The 19,082-nt window shown below is 42.8% G+C and overlaps 1 protein-coding gene across 41 annotated transcripts in view; it reads left to right on the top strand.

Moving 5' to 3' along the window:
• Nucleotides 1-19,082, top strand: part of Cdk5rap2 (CDK5 regulatory subunit associated protein 2) — a 168,690-nt gene that overhangs the window by 99,907 nt on the left and 49,701 nt on the right. For 15 of the 41 annotated variants that reach the window (XM_087660590.1, XM_087660588.1, XM_087660571.1 and 12 more), the window contains 3 exon segments: nucleotides 3,943-4,127; nucleotides 12,504-12,936; nucleotides 17,584-17,815. In XM_087660590.1, the coding sequence (XP_087516716.1) occupies nucleotides 3,943-4,127; nucleotides 12,504-12,936; nucleotides 17,584-17,815 (850 nt within the window). 41 annotated transcript variants of the gene reach the window in all.

Below are 19,082 nucleotides of genomic sequence, written 5' to 3'. Positions count from 1 at the left end.
CAGCACACATGTTGAGGTCAGAGGACACTTTGAAAGGAGTTAGTTCTCCCTTTCTACCACGGAGGGGCAGAACCCAGATTGTAGGCTTGATGGCAAGTGCCTTTACCCACTGAACCATCTCCCCCACCCTTAACCAGTGTATATTTTATAGTTACTTTGTTTTTTAATGGAAGGCTGTAAGCCAGTATCTGATAGGTTCCCAAGAATATGTGTCTGTAAATGGAACCCTTACGCCTTTCAAGATCCCTCATGTTCCTTTGTGTCTATCTCCTACCCCACCTACTCCTCTACTTTGTCCGCTGTGTTTTATTTAATTCTTTGTTCAACTTTCGAATAGCTGGAATCATAGTGTGTTGATTCTTTGCTCAGCATAATCATTTTGAAATTCATTTCTGTTGTTATTTGAGCTAATAGTTTCTTGTATCCCATTGTTTGAATGTTTTAGTGTTTGTTCATTATGCTGTTAGTGGACAAAAGGTGATAGCAACATTCATGCCCCAGTTTTTGAGGACCTTTTTTTTTTCTTAGTAAGTAACTAGGAGTAAGTTTAATATTTTTAGGCTCCTACAAACAAGTTAAGTTCCCTTGTTTGGTCCTTATCTCTCAAGTCCATCTGCAGGGTATAGCAGCACCCACTTGTAATCCCAACACTAGAAAGCAAAGGCAAGGAGACCATACAAATTTAAGGCCAGAATGGTCTGGTTAGTAAGTTCCAGGCCAGTCAGGGATATATAGCAAAACTTAATCCCTCTCCCCCTTCTAAGGATACAAGAAAAGGGCCAAGCTAATAGAATGAGGGTACTTCACTAGTTTATAAGCAAGTTTGTTTATATCAGCTTGATTTATGCTTTTTAGCATTCATTGTAGGATGTGGTTTGTGTTCAGCAGATCCCTTTGATATTTACTCTTGTTCAGATGTAGTAGGTCAGAGTGATCTGGCCTTGATAACTTCTTATAAAGTAACATTCCTCAGTCAGTTTGGTTTGGTTTGCATTTCTTCTGACAAAACAAGTTTCTTCCTCTTGAGGAAGATAACAAAGATTTCAGCTGAGCAGAGAGAGTTAAGATTGCATTTGACTCATACAGTAAAACTCTTGGGGTGGAACCACAGGTATCCCTTTATATACATAGCTGTCTAACAGGGGACCCTGAGTTCAGTGGCTTTCCTACTTCCAGCTAAGTGATGCATCAGCAACATGAGCTTTGATGTGATTTTTGGGATAGCTTTGATTGTTACACTTATTGGCCATGGCTGTCTTGTGCTTCTTATTTTGCAGTTGTGTGACTTATTCGTGTGTCTTATAATCAGAAGTTTGATTGTTTTAAAAGATGAGCTCAGGCGTTCTTGAAAACTTTGTACTGTGCATTCTAAAGACACAGAGTGCAGCAACACTGGGACTATGTAACTTTTAGGCATTTCAGATTTATGTGGTATTCATAAGTACTTGATTTTCAAAAGTGTAAAGTATAAACCATCAGGCAACGTGACATTTTTCTCAGAAAAATGATGGTGTTACTGAGATTGTCCATCTCATAAGCGTGACGTTCTAACAAGAGGTTTATACCCTGTGCTAAATAGGTGATGTGATGAATAATTTGGGTACACCATAAATTTCATTATTTTTTTTTTATTTTGTTGTTGTTCTTTGCTATTTTCAGCTCCATCAATAGCTAATTTCTAAAATCTTGTTACCTTTCTGCAATCCGATAGTGGGTTTAGCATAGGCAGAATGGCCATGGCTGTAGAGAGCATCCTCAGCTTATAGCCTCACAGGAACAGGGAGAACATGCAGGCCCATGGAAAGGCCTTCAGTTAATTTGGGGAGGTGGAGGGGAAGAAATGCAGTGTTGGGGAAGCAGTGGCGTTCTCCACAACCAGTAGCTCTAAGTTCAACTGATTATTTCCTCATGGCTTTGCCATTTGTTTCTTTGTGTTTTCTTATTGTCATTGTTGTTGTTGTTGTTGTTGTTGTTGTTGTTGTTGTTGTTTACTGTTTGGAATTTTTAAGACAAGACACCACTGACTTCTTCATGCATCTTCATGCTGGACACTGTTTTGTTGTTGTTGCAATTCTTATACCAATCCATGCTCCCTATAGCTTATGGCTAGCAAGGCGGATGAGGACACACTCAAATTCAAAGCAGATGATGAGAATCATTTCCAGAGTGACCAGCATTTGGAGCAGAGTAGAGAGGTAGGAACTTAAATTATTTCTTACTCTGGTTCATCCTGTGTCCAAGTCAGTCTGCAATCTGGGGTATATGTGGCCAATTTTCTCTTAATTCTGCCTGCATTGTATGTCTGTTCTGTGCCAGGGGGGCAACAGAGGAACTGCTCTCGTTTTTATCAGAAGTTATGAAGTAGGTGATTGAGCCAGTCATGAAACATAGCAGGATAGGGACTAGGTAATTGTAGAACAATAAGAATGGACTCTAGGATCAGGATAGATATTCAAAGATCTAATCCACACTGTTTGTTTTATGTACTGGAAACAGACCTGTGAGAGGAGACAAATTATCTAAGGCATAGATTATGTCAGTGATGGAGGTAAGAAAATGAATCCTTGGGTATGGACTCTCAGTTCATATGATTGAAGTGCAAGGGGACCCTGATGAAACCGAGTACCTCTCTGCAATCTCTTGGCTCCTATAATGCAGCTTGGTATCATATGGAATCTTCTAGTCACATTGCGACTGAACAGTTGGGCTAAAAGAAACTTGAACATTGAGTGAGACATGGTGTGTGTGATATGCGTGCCGCAGGTTCGATTGAGACGTAGTAAGAGATGGATGCTATAGGCATGACACTGTAGATCTCTAAGGTATCTCCATTCACGGAGCCATGAGTGAGCCATAGCTGATATGGATAGTTTTGGAATACAAAGCAATGGGAATGGGTGGTTTGGAATCCCATAAACATGATTTTGAGCCTTGGCTATGTCACTCTTGCCTCTCCCTTCCTTGCTTGCCTTCTAAGCTTTAATTTCCACTGCTCTTCTGTGTACGGTATCTCCATACTGAAACCAAATGGCATTTTGTAAGTCCTCAACACATAGTAATAATTTCTACTTTTATTACTATGTACTAGATTTTTCCCTGTTTTGTAGATTGCTTATTTGAAGGATTTAATAACTGAATTGGTGACAAACAAGAACCTATAAATAACAGCTCATTTGTGTGACTCTTATCTTCCATTTAAGAAATCTTCATCATTTTTCCAGTGTGGATAGATGGAGTGATAGCTAATGTGTGTGTCACTAACAGTAATGAAGTCAAAGAGGAGTTATTTATAGACTGGTTGAGGAAATTTGCAGCTTGGAAAGGGACGAGTGGATGCTAATTGAACTATCTCAGGACATGCCCAAAACAGGTTTTAACTGGAAGTCTTTGTGATAGTGCTCCTCTGGGAAACCCAATGACCCAGGAAGGTGGATCTGTAAATAACATCTTCATGGGAATTAAGAACTTTCCACCTTCCTAACGAGATACATCAAAGCCCAGTTAATTAATACTAGTCAGTAGAGTATAATAATACATGTCTGTGGTATAAGTAATGTTATATAAAATATATAACTATACAAAGCATGATTGAAGACATGAAATTCTTAGGAAGAATTTGCAAGGGGTGATCTGTGGGATGTTTGAACATACATCCGGAGGGCATTTGTAGTGAGTTGGACACTTACCCTAACTTGGGCAGCTCATTATTTTTTCTGAACCATAGCAAGGGAATGGTACCAATCAAGAGTAAGAAAACAGAGGGTCAGGAAAGTGACACAGATGCCTCCTGCCTTACCATGGGTGGACTCGCATGCTTGCCTCCTCCCCTCTCCTCTTTAGCCTTGGCTATGGACCAGTTCTCGCTTCTCTGCATTCTTCCTTCTCCACCTGTCCCTTCTGTTCTCCATGCGCCTCTACCTGACCAAGCACTTTGACTTGCAGATCATGGAGGACTATGCTGAGGGTGGCGGCAAGGATGGATATGTAAGGCACATGGATTCCAATATTTTAGACCATGATGGGGCCCACACACCTGATACCTCTGAAGACCATAGCCTAGAGGATGAGCTCCTGAGCCTACTCGCCACTTTCTTCAGTAAGAAGGCTACACCGTCGCTGGAGTCCAGGTAGACATGGGCCTGGGTACCTCTTTACCTCTCCTTTGAGGAGCAAACATGCTCACTTTGCTAAATGGACTCAGATGGTACTGTGCAGTGTACCTGAGAGCTCCTGAAACGACTGAATCTTGCCAGTCGTGCAATTAAGTAATTAGGCTTCGTGCTGGTGGCTGTGCGGGGACTTGAACAGAGCTACATGCAGGCTCATTACAAAAAGGCAAGAGAAAGCTCTCCCCAGAATTATTCCTGGGAGTCCCAGAAAGGGCTGCCTGGATGTTGGCAGTGAGAGGAGTCGGCCCTCTTGGCATCTCCTTTGGTTTTGGCATCAGCTTAAAAACACCATTTCAGTTTGCGTTGCCGCTGTTTTATGTTGCGCTTGAACTAAATTCTCTTCTCACTGTATCTGCTGGGAGTTGTTCCTATGTGGGCAATACTACAGGTTGTTCTCCTGATACAGAGAAGGAGAAACATTATGTGCATCTGTATTTTGTAAACTAGCCCTTTATGAGCCATCTCCCCTTTCATATGTCTCCTAGGCCATTCATGGCAGCTGCTTAGGCTTTAGAGTCAGGAAGAGCTGTGCTGTTTTTTTCTCAATGCCTCAGTTTCTCTGACTTCTCAGGTGTGAACTAAGAAAAAATATTGAAGAAAATTGGCTTGTATGTAGTACATTTCAATAATAGCTCTCAGTTATGATACAGGCAGAAAAACACAAATTGCTATTGCTTTGACCCTTGACAAGAGCCAGACACCTTAGTCTTCTTTAAAACTCACTGCTGCACTTAAGCCCTTGTGGGACCCTTCTGCTGAAAAGAAGGCAGGATCATTCTGTTTTAGCAAGCTTAGCAAGGGCAACCCTCCTAATCTCTTACCCTAACACTTTCCTAGCTTGTGTCTACCCCAGGAACATACCCAGTTCATCTTCAAAGGAACTTGAACAATCATAGTTGACACTAAAGACTAGAAAGTTTGTGGAGCCTCAATATTTCCCCAACCTTGTAAAGTTTGAGGTAAATGCTACCACTGCCTCTTACCACGTAGGACCACATGGGGGTGTTCTTAGATGCTATGGGCTGGTGATACATAGACCATGGTGAGATCGAGGTGGGTCAGGAAATGTCAGCTCTCTTATAGTGCACAGGCTTTGGTATTTCAGCTAGTTGTCAGGAAAGTGTGTGGGTGTGAGCTCTCATTGTGTGTCTTCTAACTTGGTATTCTTAATATCTTGAGTTGTAAAACTCCCAATCTATTCATGGTTTTAGAGAAAGTCCTTTATGAGCCATCAGTGAAAGCAAATCTATGATTTTTTACTTGGGTTCCTGCTTTTTCTTAGAGTTGCCTGTCCTATAGACTTCCTAGTCAGTAGTGGCCATAGCTAGTGTTAGAAAAGCCAGCCTAACTCTGCCTTATCTTCATTTCTGAGCACTGTTCTTGCCCTTGTGCTCCTGAACCCATCCATGTGTTTAGGTCATGGTTCCAAGGTCCTACTGAAGGCCTTACCTGTGTACAAACTCTGGACCAGGTCGTGGTTGGCTAATTTACAGGTTCAGTTTTACATACTGTGGCTGGTAATCTGTTTACAAAGATGGGGGGGGGGTGATACTTGAGAACCCAGCATTCCCTTAGCTATTAGAGAACTGGAGAATTATCTGGAGTTTGGAGAGTGGGAAATATTCGGTATTCTCATTAGTCATGGAAATACTAACTTTATATGTAAAAAATTCCTTCTAATATGTGAGATGTTTCTGTTGCTCTGGAAAAAAAAAACCAACTAAAAACAGTCTATAAACATAGGTCCTGTCTAGCTCTGCCATTCTTATTTGACCCCATTTTAATTTCTTTATCCCTAGAGTGAGAAATGATAGTACTTATTCCCTAGGAATTTTAAGAAGATTAAATAAAATGGTGGATTCTGAATATAGGTCTACATCAGCACTAAGTAAAGTTTTTGTGTTATCGCTGATTTTAAGGCTTTCCTTGTAAGGAAGAGTGTGACAGTGAGTTTGATGACTGCCTGGGCCTCATAGGAAGACCTTGTTTAAAAAAATACCTTGCCAATTAATTCTACCCTTTGCCACTCAGCCCAGGTAAGATGATATGAATGTCATATGCAGGTACAGCAGCCAACTAATGATGTGTGTCTTTATTCATTACTGAGCCAGTATGTGAGGACTCAAGTGTAAAACTTTGATAGACTTAGGCCTAAGACTTCCCTCATAGCTTTTGAGACTTTGTACTTTCTAGCCATCCACTAAGAGGGACTGTCATAAAGGAAAGACTTCTGAGTGACTGACTCCACCTGTCTTCTAGAAAGGAACAGGAAATGGTTCATTACTTCTCTTGCCCTCACCATTCCAAAGAGTTCACTGCTAATGATGAAGTGAGAAGGCCAGGGCAGCCTGCCTTGTGAAATGGGCCATGCTCCCTGTTCCTTGGATTCACCTTGTGTGGATTCCTGGCCCTCTGTTGCCATGATTCCAGGCCAGCCTCTGGAGACATGATTTAGAATTTCTTCATCAAAACTTTTTGGTCTCTGTAGCTCAATGTTAAATGATATTTGATAGCCGAGAAATTGTAAAAATATGAAAGAGGAGTAGGCTGACCAACTGATGGTAGAAGATGGGCTAATCCCTAAAGGAGGTCCGTTTCTCTAGCTGTGAGCATGCATAGTTGAACAATAGGTGTAGAGCCACCAGAATGAGAGGCTGGCAGGAGGTCTAAAGATAGTGTTGGAGAAGTGGATGAAAGGTACTGGGCAAGGTTTAGGTTCCCAGGGAGAAGACTTGGCGAGTGTTTGGAGGTAGGTTTTACAGTTCAGAGTTAATAAACACATTGGGGTTCTTCTAGACCCTGGAAGCCAAGGGATCTTCCTTATGTTCCTATCTTTACCTCCAAAACCCAGGCTGTTTCCTCTCTAACCCTAGCATCCATCATTATCCTCAGAGTCACTTAAGCAACTGCCTGGCTGGTACTGCAAGCCTGCAGTTCCTCTCATGTAGGTACCACATTGCTCTTGGCAGTCATTAAAAAATACAATGTGTTATTCACCTAGCTATGTGTCTGGGTAGCCCACTTCTTAGCTGTTTGTGCTGTTCTTGCCTTGGCTTCTCTCTTTTGGGCACCCTGCCTGCCTTGGTACTGAGAACAAGTAGTCTTTGTTTCAGGGATCAGTCACATGCTGGTTCCCTTACACTTTTTTCTTTCTTTTTTCCAAGACCTAGGTTAACCCTAGACCTCTGATGTACCCAGCCTTGGCCAGCTGCTCGTATTATCTGAGTTTCTAGAACCAGTGTGCCTAGCATTCACTGTGGCATGGCAATGAACTATTTTGCAGGTTCTTTTTTTTCTACCCCACTAGCTGATAACCCTACTTCATTTATAACTGAACAGAAAGAAACAATGACATTTGATTCACTGTTCAACTGTTAACTGGAAACTCTGTCTTTCCTATGGTAGAGTAGAAATGTCCCTGCTCTATCTAAAAACTGCTGATCTCCTAACTCCCCATCTCTCCTGAATCATTAATCCCCACCCCCTCTTTTCTGAGTCATTTTCATAAGCTTAAGACATTCTTGGTGTTTGCGAAGAGTGCCCCTTTCCCCTCTGATTTCACATCCATTTCGGCTGCTGTCCATTTCTTTACTCCCATTCAAGGCAAAATTTCATAAGAGAATTGCTGATATCCACCACTTCCACCCTTTCCCATTCTCTACCCCATAAGAGCCTTCATAGCCTATACCCATTTATCAAGTCAGCAACAATTTCTAAACCGTGAAATCCATTGACCCACCTTTCAGCAGCAGCTGACCTTTCTCCCTGGCCTCCTGTTCCTTTTCACCTCTCTGCCTTCGCCCTCTCTGCCTTTGTTAAAAGATGCTAGAGGATCCCAGAGCCAAGTTCTTAGCCCCTTTCTGTCTCTGTTCATCTACTCCTTCTTGCCTTTGGAATGTGCTGTATGGCTCCAATTTCTGCCTAATGATCCTATCAGCAAGTTCTTTGCTGGACATCTCCTTCTGCATATCAATCAGACATCTGAGTGCTGACCTAAGACCCACTCTTACCAGCCTACTGCTTTTCTACACTTTGTCATATTAGGTTAACCCGAGTGCTCTGTTGTACCTGCATTGCCTGACAGCTATAGCCCAAAGTGCAAGCTTCTCAATCTCCAAAGCTCATAGTGAGTCTTTCCCGTGTCCTTGCATAGCCCTAATTCAGTCCCTTCTCATCTCCGGTCTTACCTTCTGGGTTTAAGCTGCCACCGTCTCCTGTTTGGACTCTTGTAGCTATGCAGGTACTTTATTTACCCTCCTGTTCCCATGTCTGCCTCTCCATAGTCCATCCACCGTAGACTAGCCAGGTTCTCTTTAAGACCAAGATCAGGTAACTTTTCTTCTATGTACACCTTCCAGTGGATTCCCACTGTCATAAGATCAGAACTTCTTGACCCAGCCTCTGCCATTTCTTCATCTTCTTCATCCATGTCTTGTGCTTAACTGGGCCTCAGCCACACTGACCAAGTTTGTTCTTACCAGAGGACTTCCCCTAGCTAGAACTCCTCTACTGTGATAGACTCATGCACACATACAATCGGTACCTCAGTGAGTGGTGAGCTCTGTAGAGAGGCCTTTTCTGACCACTTGATTTAAAGAGAAGCCCATTTGTATGCTTTCTCTCTGGGTTCTTTCTCTCCTCTCCTTTCATTGCTAGTACGACGTTACACTGCATTGATTTAGTTCTCAGTGTATGCATGGCTGTGTGTCTGTCCTCACCTTAATGGAGTGTCTGTTCCATCTTTGGAAGAATGGCAAGCACTCTGTCCCGTGTGAATGAACATCAAGATAGTCAGGCATTCCACAGTGCAGCCAAAGGTTAAGTTTGGGAGATCAGAAAGAGTTAGCGCTCTCTTGGAGTCAGAAAGGTCTGGGTTTTAATCTTTGTTCTGCCACCTGGCTGGGAGTTTGTTTCTGTCTGAGCCTGTTTCTTCATCTGGTCTCACACCCTGTGAGGATGTTATGTATTTAGAGGACCTGACACATGGCGATTGCTTAGTAAACGTCAGTGCCTTCTCTTATATCTCTGCTTGGCACACATGCTCAGGAGGGATGTAGAAACACCACTAACCTCTGGTAAGACCCTTGGGCCACCCCATTCCACAGGTCCTGATTACAGAAACATCTCAATGTATTGCTCTTCCCATTTCAGCTAAGCAGCACTTGAAGTGTTTGACTTAATAGCCACCACTTTAGTATATTGCTGTGGCCTCCTTTGCCACTGTTTACTCTGCATTTGTAAAGTCTTTCAGATTTTATTGTGTTTTGTTTGGTGGTGAATGATGGTCCTCCTTTGGCTAGCTGAATAGCAATTGCCATTATTTCTTACCCAAATTAAGAAAGGAAAGGAAAGGAATAAAAATTTAGTTCTGGAACCTAGAATGTCAGAAATATTTTTGAAGTCCAGGTTTAAAGTAGTTTTAGGTGGTCTGTAGTCTAAATGATTTTCACACTTAAAATGAGTGATGCAGCATGCATTTTGCTATTAATATTTAAAATTTGAATTAAGTTGGCTTCCCTGACGTAGACCATGGGACTCTGGACATGACACAGGCCTTACTGCCGTCTGCAGAGCACATTGAGAAGTTAGGTGTGAGTACTGCCATTTTCAATGGTACCTGACATCAGAGGGAGGGGAGGCTGGAGGATGTCAGCCTCACAGGCTTTCTTGAAGTGAAGTAGGAAGGAGGAACTGAGTGGAAAAGGCAAGAAAAATAACAGAGAGCACCTCTGCTTGTTGACTCTGTGACTGCATGACCTCCTCTCTACCTGAGGAGCCCTTCTTCTAAGACGCAGCCAGAGCCCTTAGACCAACCCTTGTCTGGAGCACTTTCTCTCAGTTCTCTAGCTCTGTTTCACTTCTGCTTCACCATTTTGTTTTTTTTTTCTTTATTTTGTTAGTGATTTAAAGTTTATTTGGGTGGCTGGACAGTTGGCTCAGAAGTTAAGAGCACATGCTGCTCTTAGAGAAGACCCAGGTTTGGTTCCCAACACCCACATGACAGTTCAAAACTACAGTTCGACAGGATCTGACATGTTCTGGCCTCTGCAGGGATTGAAGGCACTTGCTGCACAGATATAGACTAAAAATACACACACACACACACACACACACACACACACACACACACACACACAAAATAAAAATAAATGAATCGTAAACCCTTTTCTAACCTCTTCAATGAATTGCTTTCTATTTGCTTGCATATGAATTTTCTAATTTCTTAGGTTGTCATTTTTATGTGTATTCATATGTATGTGTGTGTGGTGTGTGGTATGTGGTGCATGTGTGTGTACAGGTGTGTGTGCCTGTATGCACACGTGTGGAGAACAGAGTAAATCTGCCTTACTGCTCAGAGACAAAGGCTTCTCACTGAACTGGAAGCTCACCTCTTCAGTTAGTGTGTGGCAATGCGCTCTCAGTGTGCATGTGTTTCTCCAGTGCTTGAACTGCAGGCTCGTACATCCATACCTGCGTATTTACATTGGTACAGGAACAAGCTGCCATGCATACTAAGCCACTTTGCTTGCCCCATACCCTTACTCTCCTAGGGTAAGAATGCTGAAGTTGCCTTAGTTTGGCAACTTGGCCTTCACATTGTAGCTGCTCATCTCTCTGCAGCCCGTGTGTAAGCAGGCCTGACCTTTTCTCTGTATGTTGTGACACGTGCCACCCTTCCTGTGTCTGCCGTCTACTTCCCAGCCTTACTTTCTTCTTCCCCACATATAGGCATGGCTGCAACATTGCATTCCACTTGTTTCTCCCTTTGCCTTATAGATTAATACTCATATACATACCCTTTTCTATCATCCATTTATATCCTTGCTGTAGCCCTTGTGCCAGTATAGTGACCAGCACACAAAGAGTCATCCAGCATGTGCCATATCAGCACTGTCCTGGATGTTCTCCAGAGCCAAAGACTCAGACTTGTGTCAGTGAAGATACTGTGGTTAGTCCTGGCAGCTGGGCACACTGTGGTGGGCAGTGTAGCCTGGGCTTTCCCCCTTCTCTGAATGGAAGCTAGGACATTCATACCACAACTTCCAGCCCAGAGATCTCAGCTGTGTCACTATTCTACCCTATCTTGCTGGCTGGCTCACCTTGGAAAGAAGCCAGGGCAGTAGAGAAGCACAGAGTGTTTGAGGCGGGATTTGCTGTGTCTACAGGAACTGTCCACACAGCTGCAGCTACTGTCAGAGATGGGCACATGGCAAGGGGCATTGCAGAGCAATCTGCTGCCAGGAGGCTCCCTCTCTTACTACTCATTGCTCCTTTAGCCTTCATGTTCTGTGGAAGAAGATTTACGTCCCTGTAACATAGCGTGTGGAGCCATTGCATTTCTTTGCTTACTTATTCATTTATTTAGTTGAATTCATTTTACTTTTCGTGCTGAAAATGGGTGGAACTGAGAGCCTTGCACATGCTAAGGAAATGCTCTCTTGAGCAACACCACCAACCCGTGAAGCCATTTCTACATGACTTTGTTCCAGGTTGCTTGCTATTGCTATTAAAAAAAGACCATGTCCAAAAGCAACTTGGGAAGGTTGGCTTATACTTATAGTTATTCCATCATCAGAGAAAGCCCAAGAAGGAAATGAAGCAGAAACCATGGAGTCATGCTGCTTCCTTACTTGTGCAAACTGCTTTCTTATACACCAGAATGACCTAACCCGGGATGGCACTGCCCACAGTGGACTGGGTTACCACATACCAGTCAATCAAGAAAATGTCCCTCAGGTTTTAACAATCTAAAGGAACATATTCTCATTTGAGAGTGCGTCTTCACAGATGACCCTAGGTTGTGTTAATTTGACAAACAAACAGAACAAATACAGCCTAGCACAGCTTGTAAAGCGGTGTAGTGTGCCCTATCTGCATGCTTGTTATTGAAGCATCTCTTCATTAGCATCTGTTATTCAGTACCTGTTATACAGCAAAATGGATCAGATCACCCCTGGACCAGCAAGGTTGGCACAGTTCATTCAAAGACATACTTGTATACTGAACATACGAATGGAGCCAGTGTTGTGAGGTGGGGGACCCTATAATTGCCATGGGTACCCTGTTATCTCCTTTGTTCCTTCCTAAATCAATGCCAGTTCATATATCCATATGGTCCACTTAACTGTCTGTGTATCAGTCTGATATTACCCATGAACTCAACAGGGTATTAGTGAGATTGCATGAGGTTAAGTGTGTCATGGTTCCTGGTGTATTTGGGAACCACTGTATTTAATGCAGACAGGATTGGTGGCAGAAAACTTGGAGGGCTGGGTCAGCGACAAGGCCGCAGCAGGAGGCTGACTCTCCTACTGTCTTCCTTTGGAGAAACAGGCCGGATCTGCTGAAAGCACTTGGTGCCCTGCTTTTGGAACGGATATGCTTGGCAGAACAGGGAAGTCCTGGAGATCACTCTGATAGTAAAGCTGAGAAGGCACTTGAGCAAGTAGCTGTTCGGTTGAGAGATGAACTTGGCCATTCCTGCCTAGCCAACTCATTCTCCAAGTCACACAGTGAGCTCAAGTCACCGCGGGGCACCTGGCTAGTAAAGACAGGTGATGAAGCCAAGGTGGAGCTGAAGAGTGTCTCAGTGCAGACCATGACCATAGAGGACAGCACCTGTGGATTCAAACCTGAGAGGAAGAGAGAAGCTTGGGCAGGGAAACCAGAAGAGGCCGTTTTCAGCACTGAGCTTGAGTCAGAGGCGTTGGGTGAGATGCCAGGGCTACAGGCCACTCACCTCTCATTCCCCAGTGCCATCGACAAGGTAAGCTTTTCTATATGTTAGATATGTCATTGCATTGTCTGTCCTGTCAAGACCAAGTCTGTCTGGAGACTCCCTCTGCCTGTTTTGTCCCCAGCCTTCATCTCCATACCTCTCCTCCTTTCTGCCCTCCTCTTCCTCCACTCCCACTTTCTACCCTGACCCCAGCCCTATCTCATTTACCAGGATACTTTGGTATTTTCACAAGGAAAAGCATACATGGAGTTCAGTTTGTTCATCTGTCTACAATTTTCTCTTTGGTTTTATGAACTGCGATGTTTCCCCCATGGTGGCTGCTTAAGACTCCATTGGACCAAAGTTTATACAGTTCTTATCCATTGAAGAGCATTTCCTGTTTCAGGTTGCAGTAAAATTGTAACAACCTGACTTTAGATGAGGATGAGAGCATGGCTTCTGTTTTAGGAGGACTTGGTGTGGAAGAGGCAGGATTCTGAGATCTTTAGTTCTATTGGATCCCAGATTCTGAATAAGTCAATATTCACCAGACTAAAGTAAAGAGCCAAGGCTGGGGCACCCACCATGTCTGCCTGCAAGACCACTCCTGGTCCCTGCCTAACTGCTCTCCAGCCACAGTAGCCCAAAATGGAGAGGTTTGGTTTTGCTGAGTGAATGTCTGTTTTCTCTCTAAACTTCTCTGTAACCTATAAGCACAGTCACACAGAATCAGACTTTCTCAGTAGTGTCTTGTTGGACCTATTTCCCATCCTTTGAGAGAAGGGATTGGGATTGAGAATCCCTGTAGCAGAGATGTGTTCTGGTAGAGAAGCAAAGAAGTCATGATTCTGATAACTTCACTGGAGGCTGTAGGATGCTTGGTTCTGATGGCTGTTTTGTAGCAGAGAAATAACTGTACACACTGCTTCATAGCATCAGAATGGAGAATTAAGTTTATTTTCTGACCACTAAATTACTGCTTTTGTGCCTTCCAAACAGAATTAGATATATCATTAGCAAAATTGCTTTTGATTGTTTTAAATTATACACCAAAACTGTAATTTCTAGAAAAGGGTTTTCTAAAGATATCAGTAGAGACTAAAACAATATATATATATATATATATATATATATATATATATATGCTGCCATTATATTAATGGTACTCAAAATGCAAATTTGTGCAATTTGGCTAGAATAGAACCGCTCTTCTGTGCCCCAGCTCCTTCACTTGGTACCTGTGTACTAGGAAAACTGGGGAGGCTTATTTTTTGTCTTTGTTTTTATGTTTGCTTCTTCTATTGTGTGGGAGAATCCATCCTGTGTTCAGGAAATTGGATAATTGAATGGACTTAATTTTTCTAAATATTCATTTTATTTTTTTTAAATAAAAATTATCTTTGCCATGTTTTTAAATGAGAGATTTTCTTCATTTATGTTTATCATCTGTTCTATGTATGAAGGACTTGCCGAGTTCCCTCTATTATCTTACTTAATTTGTTCAACAAATATATGCAGGTATTATAATCATTGTTCATAGGAAGAAACATGGTGCCACAAGGCTTAGAGAACTGTCCTTTGTTGGTGAGTCATGGTAAGAGGATAGTTGCTTGCTTGGTTTCAGGAAAAGGTGGCCATTTGCTTCCTTTGTAGGTTTTGTAGTAGCAGAATGGGTAATCCAATTCTTAAGCTAAAACTCTGATGTCCATTGCAGAATAAGGGTAAGTCACAGAGCAGATAGCCTGCTTGTTATGTGATTATGGAGACTTTATATTGGCTTGCTTTAGACCTGGCCTTAGTACCTTGAATGGGATCAGTGCAAACCAGACTCCTAGGCTATTTGGAGGCATAGTGAGGTAAGAATGCAAGCTCCTAGAGCAGTAGGATATGTGGCAGGAGCTCAGAACATGTGAGATCTACTCCTAAGAAAGGGCTTCCAGTATGCATCATTAATATGACGGAAGTGGGGACTTCTCCAGTCCATACGGCAGCGTTTTGTGCGGTGTTATTTCAGAACTTGTGTTAGGCTGACTGACGGCAGTCTTCCAGCTTCAAATAGTCTTTGGCATTTGTGCACTTCAGATCTCTTCTCTGCTGCCATATGACACAGATTTGTATCCAAGAATAAAGATTGGTGGAGACCCAGAACCAGAAAATTGTTGATTACTTCCCAATCTTCTGCTGAGGCACCCGCCTCCCGCAGAGTGGTTCCCCTCACTTTCCTCAGACTGCCCTTGCCCTTGAAGATTTTCTTTCCTCTTCCTTGGAACTTCAGAACAGAACACATCTTGCTTTTCCTAACAGCCTTGGAATCTGAAGAGCTGGTTTGACCCTTGAACCTTCTTACTATGTGATAACGGAGTAGCTAGCTGTTTAACATCTTGGTTCTTTGAGAACAAACATAATCCCCCTAAGGAATACCCATTCTCCTTAACAGCCAAACCCATTTCCTTCCTATCCATGTAAAGTTCTAAGCAGCTACTAATCTACCTATTGGTTCTGGACATTTTCTATAAATGGACTCTTACGCCATATGACTAGACTTGCCACTTCACTTAATGCTTTCAGAGTTCATTCATGTTGTAGCAGCATGAGGTAGTTCTTTCTCTTTATCAACACATGGCATGCTAGGGTAGGTAGGGCTATTGGACAATATATTTTGGATATTATGCATTTTATTGCTACTCACAGATGTTTGCGTGGACAGTGTTTTTACTTCTCTTGAGTAAAGGAGTAAAGGAGTAAAGATGATGGGCCACGTGGTTACTCACTATCAGCCATTTTGAGGAGCTTCAGACATACTGCCTCTACCATTTACCTTCCTCCCAGCAATGTAAGAGGCTGCCAGTTTCTCTGCCTCCCACCTATATTTGGTGCCATAATGCCGTAGCTGCCCTAGTGAGGATGAAGAAGCAAAGATGTGTTCTGATGAGATTCAGTCTGAGGGATGGTGATGCTAAATATCCTCCCTTATAATTGTTAGTTCTGTGCTTTCTACACCAGAAACGTGTGTGCCTGGTCTGTTTCCTATTTTTTAATTGAACCATTATATTTTATTATTATTGAATTGTAATACATTATATTCTAGGTTTGAATTCCACTCCTCATTTTTTGAGTATGTTTAAAATTCACCACTTGAAAGATACCTTCATCTGGCTTCTAGATGTCTACTCTATACATTGGTTGAAACCTATTATACAGTATGATAAGATATGCACAGGCCCAAACCCTGGGCCTTGCATTCAAGTGTGGAGGACGATCAGCAAATATAGATTTTCTCAGGCATTATAGTAATACTGATGTCCTCTGGGGAAAATAGCATGGGACACTGAGTATATAATAGGGAACCTTGGCTTCCATTTGGTCCAAGTCAAGGGCTTGCTCTCTGAAGGATCCGCATTTGAACTATCTTGGTGAGTGGCATAGTAGAAAAGTGGTGGAGGTAAGTAAGAATGAGTATTCTAGACAGAGCTTATGATAAAGCCCCTAAGCATAAAAGCATGGCATTTTATGGAATGTATAGAAGACTAGTCTGACCAGAGAATAAGCTAAAGTTGGTACAGGCATTAACTGATATACTTGGTAGGCTATGGTGTGGACATTGTCCTTCGGCTTACAGTAGCCAGGAAGCAGATACAGTTTTTAGCAACAAGGGACAGTCAGTTTGCTTTTTGCTGCAGCATTGAATGGATTAGAGAGACTCAGAGTAAATACTATACTGCCTATGAGGCTGCGCAGGTGAGGGCTAGGTGTCTGCATTGGTGGTGGGTACCAGAAGAAGATGAGGAGAGTTGGAAGAACTGAGAGGCACCCTACTAGGACTTGTGCTTACTGCTGCTTGGTGAGTAATGATATGGAGTGAGGAACATAAGGGGAGTTTCAGAAAGACTCTTGGCTTTCTGTGAGAAAGGCACAGTGAGCGATGGATGGGAACCTGCATGCGGGGATGTGGCATGATGGACTCAAGGGCTCAATAGCCCATAAAGCTTTCATTTAGGCCAGCAAGCTGGAATCTCTGAGGTAGCAGCACAGTCAGTATCTGCTTAAGGAAGGAACAAGCAAGAATGTAAAACAGATTCCTCGCACTAGGAATGGTGGGAAATGAGGAAACAGATAAAAACAAAAACAAAAACATTTCCTAGAAGAGTGTGTTAAAGATGGAATGGCCATATTTAGAATGTTTGCATTATCCAATGAAACCATAGGCCAGGGCCCCAGAGAGTGTCAAGGAAGACCCTTGACTGTCAGTGTGTGTGTGTGTGTGTGTGTGTGTGTGTGTGTGTGTGTGTGTGTGTGTGTGCGCGCGCGCGTGCGTTTTCCAGGGTGGAGGGGGATGTTCCAAAGGGCCCCAGAGAGTGTCAAGGAAGACCCTTGACTGTCAGTGTGTGTGTGTGTGTGTGTGTGTGTGTGTGTGTGCGCGCGCGTGCGTTTTCCAGGGTGGAGGGGGATGTTCCAAAGGGCCCCAGAGAGTGTCAAGGAAGACCTTTGACTGTCTGTGTGTGTGTGTCTATGTGATCCAGGGTGGAAGGGCATGTTCCAAAATCTATATCCTTTCTTAGGGATAGGCATAGATTCTATTTATCAGACTAGAGGTATGGGTGAATAGTTTGAAACCTATTTTAATAACACAAAAGAACACGAAGCAAAAGAAAGTTTGTTTTAAGCATACTCAGTGCTGTACATATCTGTCTCCAGGATGACCAGAAGACAGGCTTGCTGATCCAATTAAAAACACCTGAGTTATTGGAAAATTTGTATAATCTTCCTGCCTCCCAAGAGGTGGTAGCTCAACTCCAGGGCCAGGTTCTAGAGCTGCAGAAAGAGCTGAAAGAGTATAAGATCCGCAACAAGCAACTCCTTGATAAGCTAATTCTGGCAGAGGCAATGATGGAGGGGATGGCAGTGCCCAACTCTGCTCCGGTAAACGGTAAGCATCAAGAAAACGTGTTTTCTGTGAGTTGGGTGAGCAGCCGATAAGGCTGCCTAAATGCTATTACTGTTGTTCAGAATTGCAGTAAGTTTGTATATAAATTCCGTGAACTGCAGTGATTAATCTTAACAACTGAAAAATGCACAGTGGAAGAATATAAGAAGGGAAACAAATCAGTTGATTTCTGTTTATTCTGGAGTCTGGACTAGTGTGTAAGAATTGTCATGTTCTCAGGTTCTGGAGGATGGGTCTCTGCTGCATTCCTTTGACATTGTGTATGGGTGCCTCGGGTAGTGTTGTTGTTGCTATTGTTTTGTTGTTTTAGAACTTTTTTTAAAGTTTATTCTTCTTTCATATATTACATCCCAAACAGTTTTTGTACCTTCCTTCCCTCCCAGTCTCTCCTGATTCTTCCACCACGTTTATTTCTCCTGTTTCAGTAAAGGGCAGATCTCCCATGGATATAGGTGCTTCTGTTTTAATCTGGGGTTGTTTTTTTTGGGGGGGGGGCTAGTTCCCAAGCCTATGAGAGCCTTAGCAGGTGGCAATATAGTTTGTAAGTGATGGTCCTTTTTGCAGAGTTCTCTTGCTAACCTGAGGCTGATCTCAAATGCTGCTGACTCTCTCTATTCTGTATAAGTAGCCTACTTTCCTACTCATGGCTCTCCTGAGACCTGTAGAGAATCCAGACATTTAAACAAAACATCTCAGGTGGTATCTCCTAGTCCAGGACAGTAGTACTTCAAAATTGCAGACCACCAACCTTCCGAGAATCTGGCGAGTATAGAGAACCTCGTGTCAGCATGTCAGCACAAAGTAGCATTTATATCTATCGCAAAGGTTCACGATCCTACAAGTGTCCCTTTGTTAACACTTGATTTTGATCTCCCACTGTAAGCATATAATAGGCATATGAGCAACTTTTATCCATAATGAGAAGGTTTATTAAACCCTGTGTGCCAAGGTCTGTTTTAGGCTCTCTGGTGATAGGAGCATCCCAGATAAGCTTCCTTTGTACTCTGTTGGAAGGATGAAGTTGCCTTGTAAGAGGGTAGGAAAGTCCCCAGGAGAGGCTGGCTTGGAGGATGTTTGATTTCTGGTTAAGAGTTTGTTGTACATCTTAGTAGAGACTTTATGAAGGCAGCTGGGGACATGTGAACTTGGTGTCTAGAAGAGGCAGATAAGCTTGAAAAGAAACCAGGGAACAGCCATATATATGAGTATTTGATATTGTGCAGCTCAAAGCCATAGTTATGAGATTTGG

This window comes from Rattus norvegicus, chromosome 5, assembly GCF_021556685.1.
Source record: "Rattus norvegicus strain SHRSP/BbbUtx chromosome 5, alternate assembly SHRSP_T2T, whole genome shotgun sequence".
NCBI classification, from domain to species: domain Eukaryota; kingdom Metazoa; phylum Chordata; class Mammalia; order Rodentia; family Muridae; genus Rattus; species Rattus norvegicus.
This window is presented reverse-complemented; position numbering and strand designations above follow the sequence as displayed.